The 19,843-nt window shown below is 44.6% G+C and overlaps 1 protein-coding gene across 3 annotated transcripts in view; it reads right to left on the reverse strand.

Moving 5' to 3' along the window:
- iqsec1b (IQ motif and Sec7 domain ArfGEF 1b) overlaps nucleotides 1–19,843 on the reverse strand; it is a 577,194-nt gene that overhangs the window by 415,202 nt on the left and 142,149 nt on the right. For 2 of the 3 annotated variants that reach the window (XM_038812710.1, XM_038812716.1), the window contains exon 2: nucleotides 18,348–18,377. The exons of the other annotated variant lie outside the window; for it this stretch is intronic. In XM_038812710.1, the coding sequence (XP_038668638.1) occupies nucleotides 18,348–18,377 (30 nt within the window). The remainder of the gene's footprint in view (nucleotides 1–18,347; nucleotides 18,378–19,843) is intronic. 3 annotated transcript variants of the gene reach the window in all.

The following is a 19,843-nucleotide window of genomic DNA, read 5'->3' on the forward strand; positions in this document are numbered from 1 at the left end:
CTTGTCCGAAACGATGAGAGTGACCCCCAGTCACACAATGCAAAAATTGCATGCCTGATCCATACAAGGGTATGGGATCCGGGAGAAGAGGATGACTTGATGTCTGACTCCCGAGACGGCAACCCATTTGCGACCCTGTTCGCAGAGAACAAAGAGAAGTGAGGTGTCCAGATGATGTAAGAAGAGGAACCGCTTGAGAGAAGCGCTGTCCTTTCTGATGGAACCTGCACGCATGTTGGTTATGTTTGTATGTTTGTTTGTTAAATGTTTGATTTGGAGATTGGCCACTTGCTTTTCAGCCGAAAAGCTTGTGACCACCTCACATGCACGTTAGTTTGTCCGCCGATATTTCTGAGAACTTGACTCAGCTGAAATGTCTGGAGCCCAGCTCAACGTTTGACTAGGAGCATCTTGGCTCCCCTTTTTTTTTTTTAGGTGCCCCTCTATTTCAGGAATAGAGGCTGCAATTCCACAATGACTACATTCTTGCCTGTTCATTTCAGGTTGCTCAGGCAGTGGAGAAACGGCATTGAGGACCCGCCCTGACTGAGGACACCCCTTTGGTCAGCTAAGCTCGGGTACAGCACAGCACGCCCTACCTGGGGATCCCATTCAACTCTTACCCATCGCGGCCCATACGCAACTCATTCGACCTTTCATTTCTAAAGCTTGGTTTCATTTTGTTTAAGGTAGCCCTTCGGCCGCCACTCCATATGCTATTTACATCCAGGAACATTTTGGGATGGTAAATTGCAACACTCTGCGAGACGGCTCACACTGGTTTAAGATAAGTATATGCCTGGTCCTAAATCCGCTTTTGAAAAAAAAAATGAGGGAGTCACATGGAGGTGACCATCATAAAAGGAAAATTGGAACAAGAGGACAGATATGCTTAAAGTCAAGATATTAAGCTGAACACTAACAGATAATATGCTTGATCCCTTAGCTTTCGGACGTTCGAGAAAGGAACCAAAGCAACAGCACAGCAAGATCCCAGGAAGGAAAGAGAAGAGACAGAGAAGATGAAGAGCACTCGAATTGCTATGTTTTTAGTTTATGTGGCATCTGTGTGGTTGCGCGTGGACGCAGACCCACTTTCCCACAGTACAACGTTTGCTAACTTCTCCCAAACCCAGACCCCCCCCAGCCCAATCAATGGCAACAGTACCCCGACCTGGTGTACCAGATTTCTGACATGGTACTCCATGTCGTATGTCATAGAATCACTTTTGGTGATCGCAGTTCTCTGTATTATAGTCCAAACCCTCAGGATGAGGAAATGGAGAAGGAGAGCCCACCGCTCTCGTGCCTCAACAGTGTACAGAGTACAATCCCCTATTTTCGGATTCCACCAATCCCCCCAACCCCTTGATGTGTAATAAAGGATTTAATTTTGGTGTGATCTGTAAATAAATACTTTTGCGGATGTATTATAATGTTCTGAGCTCGACTGCCAAGTCAGAAAATGAAATGTAATGATGCTGTTGTGTGAATGATTAAGGGTTTAGAATGTTGTAGAATGTTTAAATATGAGAGGAGAGTAGTTTATTGAGGATAGTTAGGGGTTCACGATTCCAATTGGTAATGCATGTCCCCTTTGACATAGCGCCAAGCAGAAATTGTTAGTTAAAATTTTTTTGCCATATTTGAGGAAAGGATAGAAGCCATGGAACTCGCTGAGGTCAGGGGACCCAAAGACACTATACTTGGGTGATCCTTCATGATTTCTCATGAGGATCACAAGGAGGGAGCATAGCCACCAAAGCTGGCCATTCCCTCAATACAAAATGGAGGAACGCAAAGCTTGCAGGTTAAAATAGACAATGTTTGCAGCACAAACAGGCTGCACCAAGCCAATGTGTATTCTGTCTGCTAAGAGAGCAGACAGCACCGAAACGAACATTCCGTATTCTAATGAGGCAATCTCCGGGATAGTTAACATAGCAATGGAACGATCCCAGGGACAATGGACACAAATAGAGAAGTGAAGGCACCTGAACGCCCGCCCAGTAGCCAAGAGATAGCCTCAGTATTGGGGGGATTCAAACAAATCGACTGGGAAGAGACCCAATCGATTCCCAGCAGGAAAAGGGTCCGCCCAAAAGGGCGCGAAGCCCTAGGACCTATAAAAGACAGGTCCCACACTTAGTTCGTTCTTCTTAACCAGCCCTCCTCTCTGGACCAGCATCTCGACCAGCTTTTGCCAAAGAAGACCTTGAACGAGAGAGAGGAGAGGTTTAGGACAGCAGCCGACAGCAAGTAAGTGTCTCACAACGATCGCTACCAGAGATAGACACTCCTGACCCCTTTTTAACCCGTACCAACCTGAAGTCTGCAGACCAGGCCAGAGCAAGAGGCCTTGTCCCCTGATTCGGCAGTTCCCTTTGAGATAAGTATTGGTGTATTTAGTGGTAGGAATAGTTTAATCATCTTAGCGTGTGCATGGATAGTATTCTAATTGTATTATAATAAACTCAGTTGTTTGAACTTACTAATTGGTGTATGGTTTTATTGCTTTGAACTTGACCTTGAAACTTGTGGCGGTATCTTAATGATACCTGGCGACTGCAGAGCTAAGTAACGAAACAGAGCCAAATCGAGTGTTAAGCACACTCACCCAGAACGAGCAACAGGACGTGACCCTGCTTAACGTATATGCCCAGAGACCTACCTCTATCTCTCCACCCAACACATCCTCCCATTTGTGCTTTAGCCCAAACCGATGCTGCCTCCGCTCTCACATGTTTCCTCCACTGCCCCCAGACTCTTAGAGTCGCCACGACCACCGGGCTTGTGGAGTACCGGGCCGGCGAGAACGGCAGGTGTCGTGATCAATGCCCCTAAACTCGTGTCTTTACAAGGTTCTGCCTCTACTCGCTCCCACACTGACCCTTCCCCCACTACCCACTTCCTAATCATGCCCATATTTGCCGCCCAGTTGCTGAAGTTCAGCAGCGCCAGCCCACCCTCCCCACGCTCCAGCATTACCTTCTTCACTAGCGGGGTTTTACCCGCCCACACAAAACCGGAGATCACTTTATTTACCCACTTGAAAAAGGCCTTTGGGATAAAGATGGGGAGGCACTGAAACACAAACAGGAGTCTCGGGAGAACCGTCATTTTCAGTGTCTGTACCCTCCCCGCCAGTGATAACGGGAGCATTACCCAACTTTGGAAGTCCTCTTTCATTTGTTCTACTAACTGGGTCAGGTTTAGTTTATGTAACAGCCCCCAGTCTCGTGTCTCCTGGATCCCTAAATAATGGAAGCTTCCTCCCACCACGCTGAACAGCAGCTCTCGGAGTCTCCTGCCCCCTTGCCTGGAGCGCAAACATCTCGCTTTTCCCCATGTTCAATTTGCACCCCAAAAATGGCCAAATTCCTCAAAAATCCTCATGATCTCTCCCATGCCCTTTTAATGGGTCATAAACATACAGGGGCAGGTCGTCAGTGTATAATGAGACCCTGTGTTCCACCCCACCCTGGACCAGCCCCCTTCAAGCTCTTAACGCCATAGCCAGTGGCTCAATGGCCAGCGCGAACAGCAACGGAGAGAGGGGGCAACCCTGCCTAGTCTCCCGGTGCAGTCTAAAATAGCCCGACTTCAGCCGGTTCGTTCGAACATTCGCCTCTGGAGCCTGGTACAGCAGCCTGACCCAGTCGATGAAACCCCAACCAAACCCAAACCCGAACCGCCCCAACACTTCCCACAGATAGTTCCATTCCACCTGGTCAAAGGCCTTCTCCGCGTCCAATGCAACCACTACCTCCACCTCCTTTCCCACTGGGGGCATCATGATTACATTCAAGAGCCTTCAAACATTGGCCGTTAGCCGTCAACCCTTAATGAACCCCATCTGGTCTTCCCCTACCACCCACGGGACATAGTCTTCTATCCTTGAGGACAAGATTTTCACTAACAGTTTGGCATCAACATTCAACAGGGAGATCGGCCTGTAAGACCCGCATAGCTCAGAGTCCTTCTCCCGCTTCAGGATCAGCGAGATCGAGGCCTGTGACATTGTTGGGGGAAGAACACCGTGCTCCCTTGCCTCGTTAAACGTCCTCACCACCAGTGGGCCCACATCTCAGAGAACTTTTTATAAAACTCCACTGGGTAACCATCTGGTCCCGGGGTCTTGCCTGACTGCATGGCCTCCAGTCCATCTGCTATTTCTCAGTCTTTTCAGTCTTCCAGTCTTTGCTCCACCCGAATGACCGACTCCTTGATCGGGTCCAGACATTCCTTTTTTTGCTTGGCAAAGCCCTCCCGAATAAACTCCACCAGCTGGTCCAGTGTCCACTGGGCCACCAAGCCAGTACTCTGCAGATCTGCCATGCTTTCCTTTGCTGCAGAACCTATACGTATTTGCTCGATTTGGTTCTTCCTTGTTGCGAGTTGCAGCAGACAAAACACACAAATCAAAGCAGAATCTCTTTACTCCGATTTGGTATTGGGGACATACAGGTGGCCATGGAGCAGAGAACAGTGGGGAGAGCGGGTCTGGTTTGTGCAATGCACAGCACGAGAACATGAAAATGTATGACACACCTTTATAATAATAATAACCATTTATTGTCACAAGTATGAAGTTACTGCGAAAAGCCCCGAGTCACTACATTCCGGCACCTATTCGGGTAAGCTGGTACGGGAATTGAACCCGCTCTGCTGGCCTTGTTCTGCATCACAAACCAGCTGCCTTGCCCACTGAGCTAAACATATTTAGAAGATGAATGTTGACTTATTTGAGCAAATAAATTTGTACTTCAAATGTTGGAGAATAATAATAATCTTTATTGTCACAAGTAGGCTCACATTAACACTGCAATTAAGTTACTGTCAAAATCCCCAAGTCGCCACATTCCGGCACCTGTTCGGGTACACGGAGAGAGAATTCAGAATGTCCAAATTACCGAACAGCACGTCTTTCGGGACTGGAGAGGAAACCAGCGCACCCAGAGGAAGCCCACGCCGACACAGTGAGAATTACAGACTCCGCACAGTGACCGAAGCCGGGAATGGAACCTGGGACCCCGGTACTGTGAAACAACAGTGCTAATCACAGTGCTCCTGTGCCGCCCTTATGTTATGCTTGATCAACTGCTCTACTTTCAACCTCCATCTCCATTCTTTCCTCTTGATTCCTCTAAAGTAGACACATAAAAGTTTCAGGACCACAGAGCTACATGATTATTTGGCCCAGTTGAGTGGTGAGATGTGTGGGTGGTTCAACAGGCCAACACACTTCCTGATATAACAGAAGGAACTGTTAGTGTTAAGGTAGTTAAAAGTCAAAATATGTTGGTTTGGGACTGGAGTCACTTACAGGAAGGTTCCTTCCCTAATGAGCATCTGTGAATCAGCTGGATTTGGCAATTCGACAGCTTCAGATACCAGCTTTTTATTTAAAAATTCTCAAACTGACACAGCAAAATGAGTGTGTTCTTATGAATGACCAAGCTAGAAGCCTGTATTACAATTGCATTAACAACTGTGACACCACTGCATTCTTTTTACGTTACTACCCTTTCCAAAATGTTGACCGAAAGGTTTGTCAAAATTATTTAAGTTAGAAAACATAGAAAAATACAGCACAGAACAGGCCCTTTGGCCCACGATGTTGTGCCGAACATTTGTCCTAGATTAAGAACAAATTAATCTACACCCCATCATTCTACCGTAATCCATGTACCTATCCAATAGCCGCTTGAAGGTCCCTAATGTTTCCAACTCAACTACTTCCATAGGCAGTGCATTCCATGCCCCCACTACTCTCTGGGTAAAGAACCTATTTCTGACTTCCCCCCCCCTATATCTTCCACCATTCACCTTAAATTCATGTCCCCTTGCAATGGTTTGTTCCACCTGGGGAAAAAGTCTGACTGTCTACTCTATCTATTCCCCTGATCATCTTATAAACCTCTATCAAGTCGCCACTCATCCTTCTCCGTTCTGATGAGAAAAGGCCAAGCACCCTCAACCTTTCCTCATAAGACCTACTCTCCATTCCAGGCAACATCCTGGTAAATCTCCTTTACACCTTTTCTGAAGCTTCCACATCCTTTCTAAAATGAGGTGACCAGAACTGCACACAGTGGGCGAAATTCTCCGACCCCACGCAGGGTCGGAGAATTGGCGGGAAGCGGCGTTATTTCCGCTCCCGCAGGTTTTTGAATTCTCCCGCCGGTCATAAACCGGCGTTGTGCAAATCCCGCCGGCAGCCTGTGAAAACAGCTGGCGCCGGCGGGATTTCATTTTTTTTTTAAAACTTACCTCAAATCTCCGGCCCGGATGGGCCGAAGTCCCGCCACTGGGAGGCCTTCTCCCGCCGCCGAGGTTTAAACCACCTCTGGAACGGCGGGCTCAGCGGCGCGAGCAGGCCCCCGGGGTCCTGGGGGGGCGGGGGGCGATCGGACCCTGGGGGGTGCCCCCACGGAGGCCTGGCCCGCGATCGGGGCCCCCCCGCTCACTCCGCGGGGCAGTGCCGTGGGGGCACTCTTTCTCCTTCCGCGCCGCCACGGCCTCCGCCATGGCGGACGCGGAGGAGAACCCCGCATCGCGCATGCGCCGGCAGTGACGTCAGCGGCCAGCTGCCGCTGACGTCACTGCCGGCGCATGCGCCGACCGCCGAAAGCCTTTCGGCCAGCCCCGCTTCCGACTGCGCCGGGTGTTTGCGCCAGTCTACCGGTGCAAACTGCTCCGGCGCGGGGCTGGCCCCCAAAGGTGGGGAGCCGCGACCCCTGAGTGGTTGGCGCCACTCCCCTACGCCGGCACCCTCCGTCACGCCGGGTAGGGGAGAATCCAGCCCAGTATTCCAAATGTGGCCTTACCAAGGTTTTGTACAGCTGCATCATCACCTCACGGCTCTTAAATTCAATGCCTCTGCTAATGAATGCAAGCACACCATAGGCCTTCTTCACAGCTCTATCCACTTGAGTGGCAACTTTCAAAGATCTATGAACATGGACCCCAAGATCTCTCTGCTCCTCTAGATTGACAAGAACCGTACCGTTAACCCTGTATTCCGCATTCATATTTGTCCTTCCAAAATGGACAACCTCATACTTGTTAGGGTTAAACTCCATCTGCCACTTCTCAGCCCAGCTCTGCATCCTATCTATGTCTCTTTGCAGCCGACAACAGCCCTCCTCACTATCCACAACTCCACCAATCTTTGTATTGTCTGCAAATTTACTGTCCCACCCTTCAACTCGCTCATCCAAGTCATTAATGAAAATCACAAACAGCAGAGGACCCAGAACTGATCCCTGCAGTATGCCACTGGTAACTGGGCTCCAGGCTGAATATTTTCCATCCACCACCACTCTCTGACTTCTATTGGTTAGCGGGTTCGTTATCCAACTGGCCAAATTTCCCACTATCCCATGCCTCCTTACTTTCTGCATAAGCCTACCATGAGGAACCTTATCAAATGCCTTACTAAAGTCCATGTACACCACATCCACCGCTTTACCTTCTCCACATGCTTGGTCACCTCCTCAAAGAATTCAATAAGACTTGTGAGGCAAGACCTACCCCTCACAAATCCGTGCTCACTATCCCTAATCAAGCAGTGTCTTTCCAGATGCTCAGAAATCCTATCCCTCAGTACCCTTTCCATTACTTTGCCTACCACCGAAGTAAGACTAACTGGTCTGTAATTCCCAGGGTTATCCCTTATCCCTTTTTTTGAACAGGGGCACGACATTCACCATTCTCCAATCCCCTGGTGCCACCCCTGTTGAAAGTGAGGCGCCGCTGTTGACAGTGAGTTTAATTAATTCTTTTTCCCCCACCTTGCTAATACTGGCCCCATTCGTAACAGAATGTTGATTTTTGATTGGGAGCTTTCACTCCTGCTTCCATGAGCTGAGTTTGACAGGTACTTCTCATGTGCAACACTTTCCAGGATGATACACACATAAATGGTGGAAGACTTCAAATCTAGATTAGAGTAATTTTTCCCATTTTAGTCTATTAGCCAATCTCCAACACTTCCATGCAATTTAAGCCTATGTCAGATTGGATATCCAAATATTGTGAAGCATCCATCTCATCAATTGCTGCTGTCAGAAACTGAACATTGTATCATGCAGATAAGTGAGAATGTAAAATGATTTATGCATCAGATAAAAGTCTTGGAACTTAGATCACTTGATTAATTACTGGTGACAAAAAAACAACTTCAGCTTTAAAGAACTCAGTAATCCAGAGCCATCCATGTAATTGCTTTGAAATGCCATTAGAAAATTGACTTTTTTCACATACTTCAAGGAGTTCCAATTGAAAGTGCATATATTTGTACATACAAGCGCTTATGTGTATTTCAGTCCAATTTTCACCCATCTGATGATCTCCACTTTTCTGCTACTGAAATCCTCAGCTAGGCTTTCATTACCTCTCGATTTGACTATTCATTCCTGGCCAGCCTCCCATAATCCAACTCTCCATAATTCTCAGAGTACCCAAAACTCTGCTGTCCATGCCCTACCTCAAACCCAAGGCCATTCACCCATTGCTCAAGCGTTTGGTGAACCTACACTTAGCTCCCGGATAAACAACACCTTAATTTTCAGATTCCCGGCCTTGTTTTCAAGTCCCTCAAAGGCTGCATATCTCCTCTAGCCCCACCATCTTAAGATATTTGCGCTCCTCTAATTGTGGCCTTTTGGACATTCCTGACTTCAATTAGGGCAGCATGGAGGTGCAGTGGTTAGCACTGCTGCCTCAAAGCGCTGTGGACCCAGGTTTGATCCTTGTGAAGTTTGCACATTCTCCCTGTGTCTGTGTGGGTCTCATCCCCACAACACAAAGATGTGCATGTTAGGTAAACTGGCCACGCTAAATTACCCCTTTATTGGAAAAAAAATGAATAGGATACCTCTTATTAATTCCTGATTTCAATTGATCCAAGGTCGTTGGCCATGCCTTCAGTTACCTAGGCCCCCAAGGTCTGCCATGCCTTCAGTTACCGAGGCCCCCCAAGATCTGCAGTACCTCTCTACCTTATATTCCTCCTTGGAAAAGCTCTCCTTCAATCCCACCTTTTTGGCATTCCTCCTTGGAAAAGCTCTCCTAAAAACCCAACCTTTTGGCTAAGCTATTGGTGATCTGCTCCAATATTTTTCTCATGTGGTTCAGCATCATATTTTGTTTTATGTGAATTGCCTTGGGACGTTTTATTACCAGAAAGGTGCTATACAAGTACAAGCTGTTGTTGATTTAGAAAGGAATACAATTCGAGACAGCTCATAATAAGTTAGGAAATAAATTTGGACAAAATTTTCATGATTGCACAATGGAATTATTCCATCAAACTACAAGTTGCAATCCATTATCTTAAAATGCAAAATAAAAATATCTCCTGATTTACTTTATAGCCATTGTCACTCAGACAGAAACCATTAAAGATATTTATATTGGTACTTCCTCTGCAGACATCATGCATATGTTGTCCTCATGGGACAATCAACAAACAATTCTGTGATTCAATTTCAAGGTCCAATAACAATGAAACGTGACTTGAAACTCTTGGACAGGATTCGCCGCACCCCAACGCCGAAATCGCAGGACGGGGAATCCATTTCTCGGGGGGCGGGTCGATCGGAGGGCTGGGGGGGGGGGGGGGGGGGGGTGGGGGTGGGGGGGGCCTTGTATGCAGCCGGGCAATGTTCATGCGGGCAGTCAGGGTCGGACACGTGGCCGATCGGCGAGGTCTATTTTTAGTGTCCAACTCTGCGGTCTGAGTCCTCCATGAATCACGCCGCAGCCTCTGGAAGGCCTCCGTCGTGCGCATGCGCGGCCTCTGACCCGGAAGTGCGACGGCCTGTATCTGCAGCAAAAGCTGCTAGATTTACACCGGGTCCCTGCTAGCCCCCTGCAGGGCTAGGAATTAGCGGCCCTTCTATGCCAGTTTTTCTGGCGTGAATGTCCACAGTCTAGAGAATCTAGCTCCTTCTTTCTCCCTCCACAGATGCTGCTTGACTCATCGGGCATTTTGCGTTTTATTTCAATTCTTGATTCAACAGCTCCAAGCACAGCAATCCAAGTACTTTTGACTCCCAAAGGCCTGGTGCTGCACTACATGGGCAAAAAATAATTTGGGGGGGGGGGGGGGGGGGGGGGGGGAAGAAGAAAAAGATCAATCACGAGTACTGAAAATGTTTAAGGATGTGCACAGCAAATCTATTTCTCAAAAATCCAACTGCATTTAATTCTTACATTGCAATACTCACCAAAGGGAAAATATCTAAGGAAGGATGTGCTAGCTTTGGAAAGGATCCAGAGGAGGTACACAAGAAAGATCCCTGGAATGAAGAGCTTGTCGAATCAGTAAAGGTTGTGGGCTCTGGGTCTGCACTCAGAGTTTAGAAGGATGAGAGGGGATCTTATTGAAACTTACAGGATACTGCGAGGCCTGATAGAGAGTGGACGTGGACAGGATGTTTCCACTTGTGGGAAAAACTAGAACCAGAGGACACAAATCTCAGACTAAAGGGACGATCCTTCATAACAGAGAGGAGGAGGAATTTCTTCAGCCAGAGGGTGGTGAATCTGTGGAATTCCTTGCCGCAGAAGCCTGTTGAGGCCAAATCACGGAGTGTCTTTAATACAGAGATAGATAAGTTCTTGATTAATAAGGGGATCAGGGGTTATGGGGAGAAGGCAGGAGAATGGGAATGAGAAAAATATCAGCCATGATTGAATGACGGAGCAGACTCGATGCACTGAGTGGCCTAATTCTGCTCCTTTGTCTTCTGGTCTCATCAAGCAAATTGTCTTTGAACACTTTCCTTATTATTGGAACTTTTGGTAGCATCTCAAATGATTACTCAATACATTGGCTGCACAAATATTGTTGCAGTTACCATTCTCTGGACCAAATTTAAGAAAAATCACTTCCGTCATTTGCATCTTAATCCATATTATCTAAAGATGGACAGTCACAATACACCATTGGGATTACTTCAGTTTCCTTCAGATTAAGAATAGCATGACACATAAATCTGGTTTGGGCCACTTTTTCAATTCAGATATCGAACATTTGGCAATTCAGATTTTAACAAGGGGGAATTGCAATGCCATAACTCCCACAAGTCCATACTTCCATGATCAGATCCCTGTAAAGGGTATATATATTATTTCTTAAATTCATCAGGGAATAGAAGAATGCACAACCCATTAGGTTTAAGTGGATTCAGAATCACCCACAACAAAGACAAGAGTTCTCGCAAAACTCAAAACCCAGTCTGGCTTGCAGATGTTATGCAACCTTATGCTAATTCTGATGTTGTGAGGCACACAATGTAAACAACTGTTCAGAGGGCATATGTAACCAAGGAATTGGGCGAGTGTGTATTAGAATGATTGTGCTATATAATCAAAACCATTGAATGGCAGCATTGATAGAAGAAGGGATAATGAAGAGGAAAAGGGAAGAGGTCAAGCAAGAGGGGGAAGTCAGAAGTTTTACAATAATTTGTTGTGCTTCTTGGGGATAAGGACATCATAGGAAGTGTTTTAAATGTTAATCCAAAAAAAATGGCTCAACACCACAAAAATCAGAATAGCTTGGCACCAAAAAGACCACACTCGAAGAGTCTGGGGTGGGGTGGGAGGAATGAGGCTGAGGGAGCAAGATGGAATGTAAGCAGGAATGAGAGTACAACCATTGTGGTTGGAGGCTAGGCTTGCTGGACTGCCAGAGGGCTCCAGACTTTTGCTTCACAGTTTAGCAGTTAAGTGTCCAAGCAGCCTTAGCCATCAACACGAGCTAGCAACACTGGCATGGTGACACAGTAGTCATCACTGCTGCCTCACATCGCCAGGAACCCTGGTTCAATTCTGGCCTCGAGTGATTGTGTGGAGTTTGCACATTTTCACCGTGTCTGCGTGGGTTTCCTCGGAGTGCTCTGGTTTCCTCCCACAGTCCAAAGATGCCCAGGTTAGGTCAATTAGCCATGCTAAATTACACCTTAGTGTTCAGGCATGTGGCATTTAGGCGATCTAGTAACAAGGATCGGGCAGGGTGTGCGGGGCAATAGGCCTGGGAAAAGCGATCTTTTGGAGTGTCGGTACAGAAACAGGCCGAATGGCCTCCTTCTGCACTGTAGGGATTCTATGAAATGTCATGAGTTAGCTTTCCCAAATACATGGAGCTATCTTTTTTAATTTTTAAACCTAAATGAACGTCACTCTAAAGAAGCATGACTTTATAGGCCAACTTCAAGCAAATGTCCTTCCACTGTAGCGCCACTGCACACAATTAACGTCTGTTCTACACTTTGATATCTGGATTAACCCTTGGGAAGCCTTCTTCAGCAAAGGCTACCAGAGAATCATCTTGTGGTAATGGGAACAGCCTAATACACAAGTGGAGACCCATGATTGTCAGCATGTCCATATTTACAGAATGAGATCAGTGGTTTTAGTTCAAAACTAGTGCCACCCACTGAACTCAACGTGCTGGATGGAAAAACCAAGCAGCATTATAGAAATACAAAGCATTGGGTGTGGATTCATGCCCACGATTCCTCACGTACAGGAAGTTCCACTCAGCTCCACTATCACAGAAAAACAGAACAGCAAGCCTATATTTTTCCACTGGAAAGATGGAGAGGCAATGAAATCAGAACTCTTATTCCAGCCCACTCAAATCTTCCAGTTGGTCAAAACAGTGCTATTGATATCATGAAATGGCCGAGCCCTGCATGAGCCAAAACGTAGTTTAAATTCTCAGAATGAACAAGGTGACGCAAACATTCATCCAATTCGGCAGGAATTGATGTGGAAAAGTGGCACGGTAAACCATTAAAGGAAAAATTCAACAAATGGATTATTTAAATATATATTCTTAATTATGATACTTTGAATGTAAAAAGCATGCTTCTTCAACCTCAGTTTATTGAATGTTTCTCTCAAATGCGGACTGTTTACATACATGCACAAGAAATGGGTGCGCTCCTGGACTTTTCTAGCAACGTGAATGCCCAGTATTTGCAAGAGTAAGATCATGTCACTCATTTGCAATGCATCAACTCTCAGCAATTAGAGAATTAGAAATATTTAGTAAAAGCTAACAAAGAGGTAATGAATAGTTGATTGGGGCTAACACTAAATTTCTCTTGTTGCATATTCACTTTGCTCCAACCCATAATACTTTTAACCCATCCATCAGCAGCATAGCGATACACAAGCAGCCAGTTCTTTGCTTTGCAGGTGCAGTCTTACTAAACAAAAAAAAAAGAGCACTTCCAGTTTAAGCGTTTTTTCTTCACTTTCATTCGTCACTTCCTCCACTCCCATTTACTTGCCCAAACAAAGGGCAGGGAACTGCCTGGCCAGACTGCTCACTAGCCAGCTAATTGGAATAATGACTTGCCACTACTCAGGTCACTTCAGAGGTGGTGGAGAAAACGTTACTCTTATTGAGTGCTATCAATCCAGTTTCCAGGAGACATCACATCAAAAATGCTGTCAAAAACAGAAGCAAAAAAAAACTGTTTTCAGGAAAATAGCTGGACCCGTATCCAACCTCCCCAATATCGTACAGATTGAGCTCATTATTTCTGTATCTATTGAATTGTACAATTCCTGTGGATTGATAGGAAATGCATAGATTTTTTTAACCGAGAAAATTCTGACAATTCTCCTCCACTGCTACCGTCTTATTTTTATTACTGCACATCCTATTTCCTGTCAGATGATAGCATCACTGGACCAAAAAGCTTTCTGTGCAACCTGTTCCACTATTGGAAAAGATCTGTGGCTGTGTGATTGCTTAAAAATAAATGCTTGCAAAGGCCTATTGCAAATTAATGATGTGATGATTTAATACGACAATCACATTTTTATTTTCACAAACTACAAGATCACGTCAGCAGAAAAATGTTCGAAGCACCACACCAAGAACCTGCTTTCTTTAGCAGAAAAAAAAACACAAACTTGTTGCAAAACTTAGGTATTCAAATTGTTAAGATAAAAGCCTTACTTGAGTGTCAGTAACACACGCAAATCAATTGCTGTTGTAAGGTTTTGAACAATAGGGCCGGAACTAGGATTTGGTACAGTGAAGGTATATTTTCTAAAAAGTTAAGTAGTTCAGACGCTTGGAAGTGTTTTAAGTTGATAAAAGAGTTTGTATTGGATGGGCTGTCTCTACATTAAATGTTGATAAGGCACCAGGACTGGATTAGATACATCCAAGTATACAGGGGGAAGCGAGAGTGAAAATTGTACAGATATATCGGCCTTGGTTTTCCAGGCTTCTTTCGTTACAAGAGTACAAAGAACTCTATAGCACAGGAACAGGCCCTTCGGCCTTCCATGCCTGCTCTGATCAGGATGCCTCACTAAACTAAAACCTTCTGCACTTCTGGGATCTGTATCTCTCTATTCTCATTGTATTCATGTATTCGTCAAGGTGCCTCTTAAAATACCACTATTGTATCTAATTCCACCATCGCCTTAGCCGTGCTCCAGGGACTCACCACTCTGTGTAAAAACACTTGCCTTATGTCCACTAGTAATCGAATTTTCCACCCGGGTCTGACTATCCACTCTGTCCATGCCACTCATTTTTGTAAACCTCTATCAGGTCATCCCTCAACCTCCATAAATCAGAGTTTATCCAAACTCTTCTCATAGCTAATACCCACCAGACCAGGCAACATCCTGGTAAACCTCCTCTGTACCCTCTCCAAAAGAATCCACATCCTTCTGGTAGTGTGGTGACCAGAATTGTACACAATATTCCAAATATGGTCTACCAAGGTTCTGAACAGCTGCAGTGACTTGCCAATTTTTATACTGCGTGTCAGAGCACTGGAGAATTGGTAGAATTTTATAGAAAGGCGGCAAAGGCACAATTATCAAATAAAGGGTACAATGGTGAAGGGAGTGCAAGAGCAGAAGTTGGAATTTTGGTTTTTCTTTATGGAACGTGGGCACTGGTTAGGTCAGCATTTTTATTGCTCACTCCTATTTGCCCTGGCGAAAATGATGGCAATCTGCCCTCTTGAAATGCTGCACTCCATGTAATGCAGGTACACCCACAGTCCTGTCCGGAAGAATTCTAGGATTTTTACCCTGCAACAGCGAAGGAACAGTGATTTTTTTTTAAATAAATTTAGATTACCCAATTATTTTTTCCAATTAAGGGGCAATTTAGCGTGTCCAATCCACCTACTCTGCACATTTTTGGGTTGTGGGGGCGAAACCCACGCAGACACGGGGAGAATGTGCAAACTCCACACGGACAGTGACCCAGAGCTGGGATCGAACCTGGGACCTCAGCGCCGTGAGGCGGTTGTGCTAACCACTAGGACACCGTGCTGCCCCAGGAACAGTGATATAGCTCCAAGTCAGGATGATGTGCAGTTGAGGGGAACGTGTAGGTGGTGGTGTTTCCATGTATCTGCTGCTCTTGTGCTTCTAACTGGTAGAGGTTGTGGGTATGGAAGGTGGTGAATTCCACAGGTTCACCACCCTCCAAGTGAAGAAGTTGCTCCTCATCTCAGTTCTAAATGGCCCACCCAGGATCCTGAGACCTTTGTTATGATACCAATTGACGTTAGAACTGGATGGGAAGATCCCAGAATGGAAACCTGGTTCAAAAGACCATAACTTTTACTTGTTTTTTTAAAATAAAAAAATGGAGGAAGTGTCACAGAACCGCTAATTAATTTTAAAAACAAGGAAAAATCATCTACCAAACATGAACAAATTGGATTATTATAAAATACTTCTTTATCCCCCTCCCCTTTTGCTTAATAAATACACAGATTTTAGGATTACAAAGTACACCTTAAGCTACAACAATCCCATTAACAAAGTCCCTTTTCAACAAACAGGATGACTGTGGTCAATACACACTGCATTCTGAACCCAAGTTAGTGTCTGAGATTTTCTGCTCAGAGATCTCCCAGATGATGGTCTTAAAGTCTTAACTCACAAGTATGCTTTCCCTCAGCTGTTTCCATTTCTAAAACTAGATGTTTTACAAATGATAGTTTTAAATAATGCTTCTGCTCTACTTTTGTTTTTAAACAGCGGATCCACGATTTCATAGCAGCCTCTTTAGGATTTATGTTTCTTGACTGCTGTGCAAACTGCTTGCAACTGCTTTCACTCTCAATTCCCAGACTGTATTAAAATGGCATCAGATATTTAGAAACATATATAGAAGCAAACATAGAAAATTGGAGCAGGAGTAGATCATTTGGCCCTCCAAGCCTGCTCTGCTATTCATTACAATCATGGCTGATCAACAAATTCAATACCCTGATCCCACCTTGCTCCCATAACCCTCAATCCCTTTAGCCTCAAGAGCCAAATCTAATACCTTCTTGAAATCACACAATGTGTGGGCATCAATTACTTTCTCTGGTCGTGAATTTCACAGATTCACCACACTCTGGGTGAAGAAAGTTCTCCATCATAGTCCTAAAAGCTTTGCCCCTTATCCTCAAACTATGACCCCTAGTTCTGGACTCCCCATCATTGAGAACATTCTTTCTGAATCTACCCTGTCTAATCCTGTTAAAACTTTATTAGTTTCCATGAGATGATCTCTACCTCTGAAGTCTGCTGTCCCACTCGGAATCTAATTACGGTCTCTATAACTCAGAACATTTTGTTTACTTTTCCTTGAATTCTTCTGAACAATACATGGTCTCTGTTTACTTAACTCCAGACTTCTTGGACACTTCTCTGGTTTCCTTAATTGCTCTTCAGATCTCTGCACTTTTGCAATACTATGGCAAAGTTGAGCAAGATGTTCCCTCTCCAGCCTTCTAAAACCAATGTTTCTAGCAGAGCTGTGAGAGCTGCTTTCGCTCTCACTGCCTATTTCCAATTGCCATAAAATTAGCTAATCTAAAACTTAAAAGCTTCTCTACCTTACAAGGCTTTAGTTGCTAAGCAACCACAGATTTATTTTTTCTTCACATCGTAGCCTTTTCTAAGCACAATAGAAGCACAGTTCGAATTAAAACCCACCCCAACACATACAAACAGCTATGCTCAGCATGAATTTAACTGTAGGTTTTATCCTTTCAGGCACAGAACATTAAATTCAACCCATATAAAACTATATCTTATTTCTAATGTTTATCAATACAAATATCAATCCCTTAAAACTACCTTTGTTTTCCTAACACTGTGACCCCTTGCACTAGATCCTCCAGCCCTAGGAAACAACATCCCTGTATCCAGTCTGCCAAACCCTGTCAGAATTTCGTACATTTTATTCTTCTAATTTCCAATGAATACAGGCCCAGTTGACCCAATCGACCCTCTACTACAATCCTTCCATCCCAGGAATCAGCCTGATGAATCATCACGGCACTCCCTCTATGGCAAGCATATCCCATCATAGACAAGGCCAAAATTGCACACTATACTCCTTGGAGAAGAGACATTCAAAATCTAATCGAGGTTTTCAAAATAATGAGGGGTCTGGACAGAGTAGGTAGGGAGAAACTGTTCCCATTGGTGGATGAGTTAAGAACCAGGGGAACAGATTTAATATAATTGTCAAAAGAAGCAATGGAGACTGGAAGAGAAAAAAAATCTTTGATGCAGCGAATATTTAGGACCTGGAATGCATTGGAGTACACAGTGTGCAGGAAGGGTTCAATTGAGGTCTTCAAAAGGGTATTGGATTATCTGAAAAGAATGACTTTGCAGGGCCGTGGGAAGACAGTGGGGGAATGGTACTGGGTGACTTTTTCCTTTAGAGGGCTAGAACAGGCATGATGGACTGAATGGCCTCCTATGTTGCTGCAACCATTCTGTAAAGAGATTACATGGATATACTGACCAATTAGAATATACTGTGATATGAATATCAGCAATTGAGATAGCCAACTGGTGGAATACTTTGCCTGATACAACAGCAATCAAAAGCAATTGTTCCTACACTGAATATAGACAATAGATGTAAATTACTTAACCTCCATTTCTAATTAAAGTCATCACAGCAGAAATTTCTTTAGCAAATAAATATTTTCATTAAAGCATCTGCAAAGCCACAGCATGAAGCTTAACCATTTAACAATTCACTGCATTGTAACAGAACTTAAACTCATTTACCAAAAGAATAAAAGATCATTGCACGAATGAGCAATACAGATTAAATAAGCTTCATTACAGACTGTACTGGGGCATGAAAAAAAAAACGTTAATGAATCCATTTTTTTTGCATTCAAAGCACAAGTTCCACTGCTTCCAGATTTAAGTGTAATCAGTCAGCCCATAAAACACAGAAATCAAAGGGCACAGTTTTATTTAAATACCGCACTCCAATGGGAATACCGTGATACGAAGAGTGGTGACTGAACACAAACCTGACACTTCTTGAGCTCTCTCCTTCATACCTATGGAGTAAAAAGCAAATAATTAGTCCAAAAGTGAAACATGAAAAGGATTTCCAGAAGCTTTGCACTTAATTTGATGCTTTCAAAATTTCTACCAAAAAAGGTTTCAAGTAACAAATAAATGCTCAGAATCAGTTTAAAATTGCACTGAAACAAGACTTTTTATTCAATGTTAGTACAATGGATACAATACAATTGACAATTTATAACACTGAACATCAAATGAAAGACTAAATCTAGACCCAAGAATATGGAATAGAAAAAACGCTTCCAAGATTTTTTTTTCTAAATGAACAATTTGGGTTAGTTTTTTTACCCCTCCCCCACTAAAATTGGATCACAAATACATGTAAATCCACTGCAAGAGAATACACACCCGGGGCTAAAATAAAATCATGGTTTTAAACTTAGTGTTATAAATTGAGTGTAATGAACAAAGTGATTTTTGACGAGAATTCATTTCTTCCATAATACATGCATACTCCCACTGAAGTGCAATGTTCAAAGAATTCATATGCACATTAACTGCATCCTTAGCATAATCTTCCTCATGCAATTTCAGACAGCATTATTCTGCTGACTTCCTATTAAAAGGTGTAAATTTATGAGCTACGGAATGATAACAGACTACAATCACACATTCCTTTTTTAAAGAGGGCATGCAATGTGTTAAGGAAAGTCAATTCCAACAAGGACGGTACGTATAACTGCACTAAAAACAACTTAAATGTGAAACATCAACAGAAGCATGAGTGCATAGGCACACGTGAATACTATGACAAAATAAATTCAAATATTTAAAGGTGGACTCCGGGTGACGGCGGGCGGGAGGCAGCCGCACACTGGAGGGCTCCCACTCAGGAATAGGGCTTTCGGAGTTTTAACGCCCGGTCCTAGGGGCAATGGAGGCTGAAAAGGCTGTAAGAAGGCACAGGAAGGAGAAATGTCCAAGTTTGGGAGAAAAACAGCCGTGAAAAAGGGGGTTAACGGAAGTCCGCTGGTGAGTGAAAAAGTCAGCGCAGGAACTGTAAGGAAAGCTGAGGCTGGAGCACCAGAGGGGGCCGCATCGCTCACCAGCAGAAGAAATGACCAAGGTGATGGCGGTGGAAATTGAAAAACAGTTCACAAAGCATATAGAAGCGATGAAGGAGGAGATGGGGGCAGTATTGAAAGTGCTGGTGGAGGAGCTGATTCCACAGTGAGGGCGGCGGTATCAAGCGCAGCGGCGGAGGTGCAGGAGCAAGGTGAGACACTGAAGGAAGTGGAAGAGGCATTATCGCAGCACAGTGATCACCTCACCTCGATGGCGAAGGAGTTGCAGAAGGTGATGGAGACCAACAAGGGTCTGCGAGTCAAAACGCAAAACCTGGAAAACAAATCCAAGCGACAGAATCTGGGGATTGTGGGTCTGCCCGAAGGGGTGGGAGGCCCGAGGCCGACGGGGTATTTTGCCACGATGTTGGCGA

Source organism: Scyliorhinus canicula, chromosome 11 (genome assembly GCF_902713615.1).
Source record: "Scyliorhinus canicula chromosome 11, sScyCan1.1, whole genome shotgun sequence".
Taxonomy (NCBI): domain Eukaryota; kingdom Metazoa; phylum Chordata; class Chondrichthyes; order Carcharhiniformes; family Scyliorhinidae; genus Scyliorhinus; species Scyliorhinus canicula.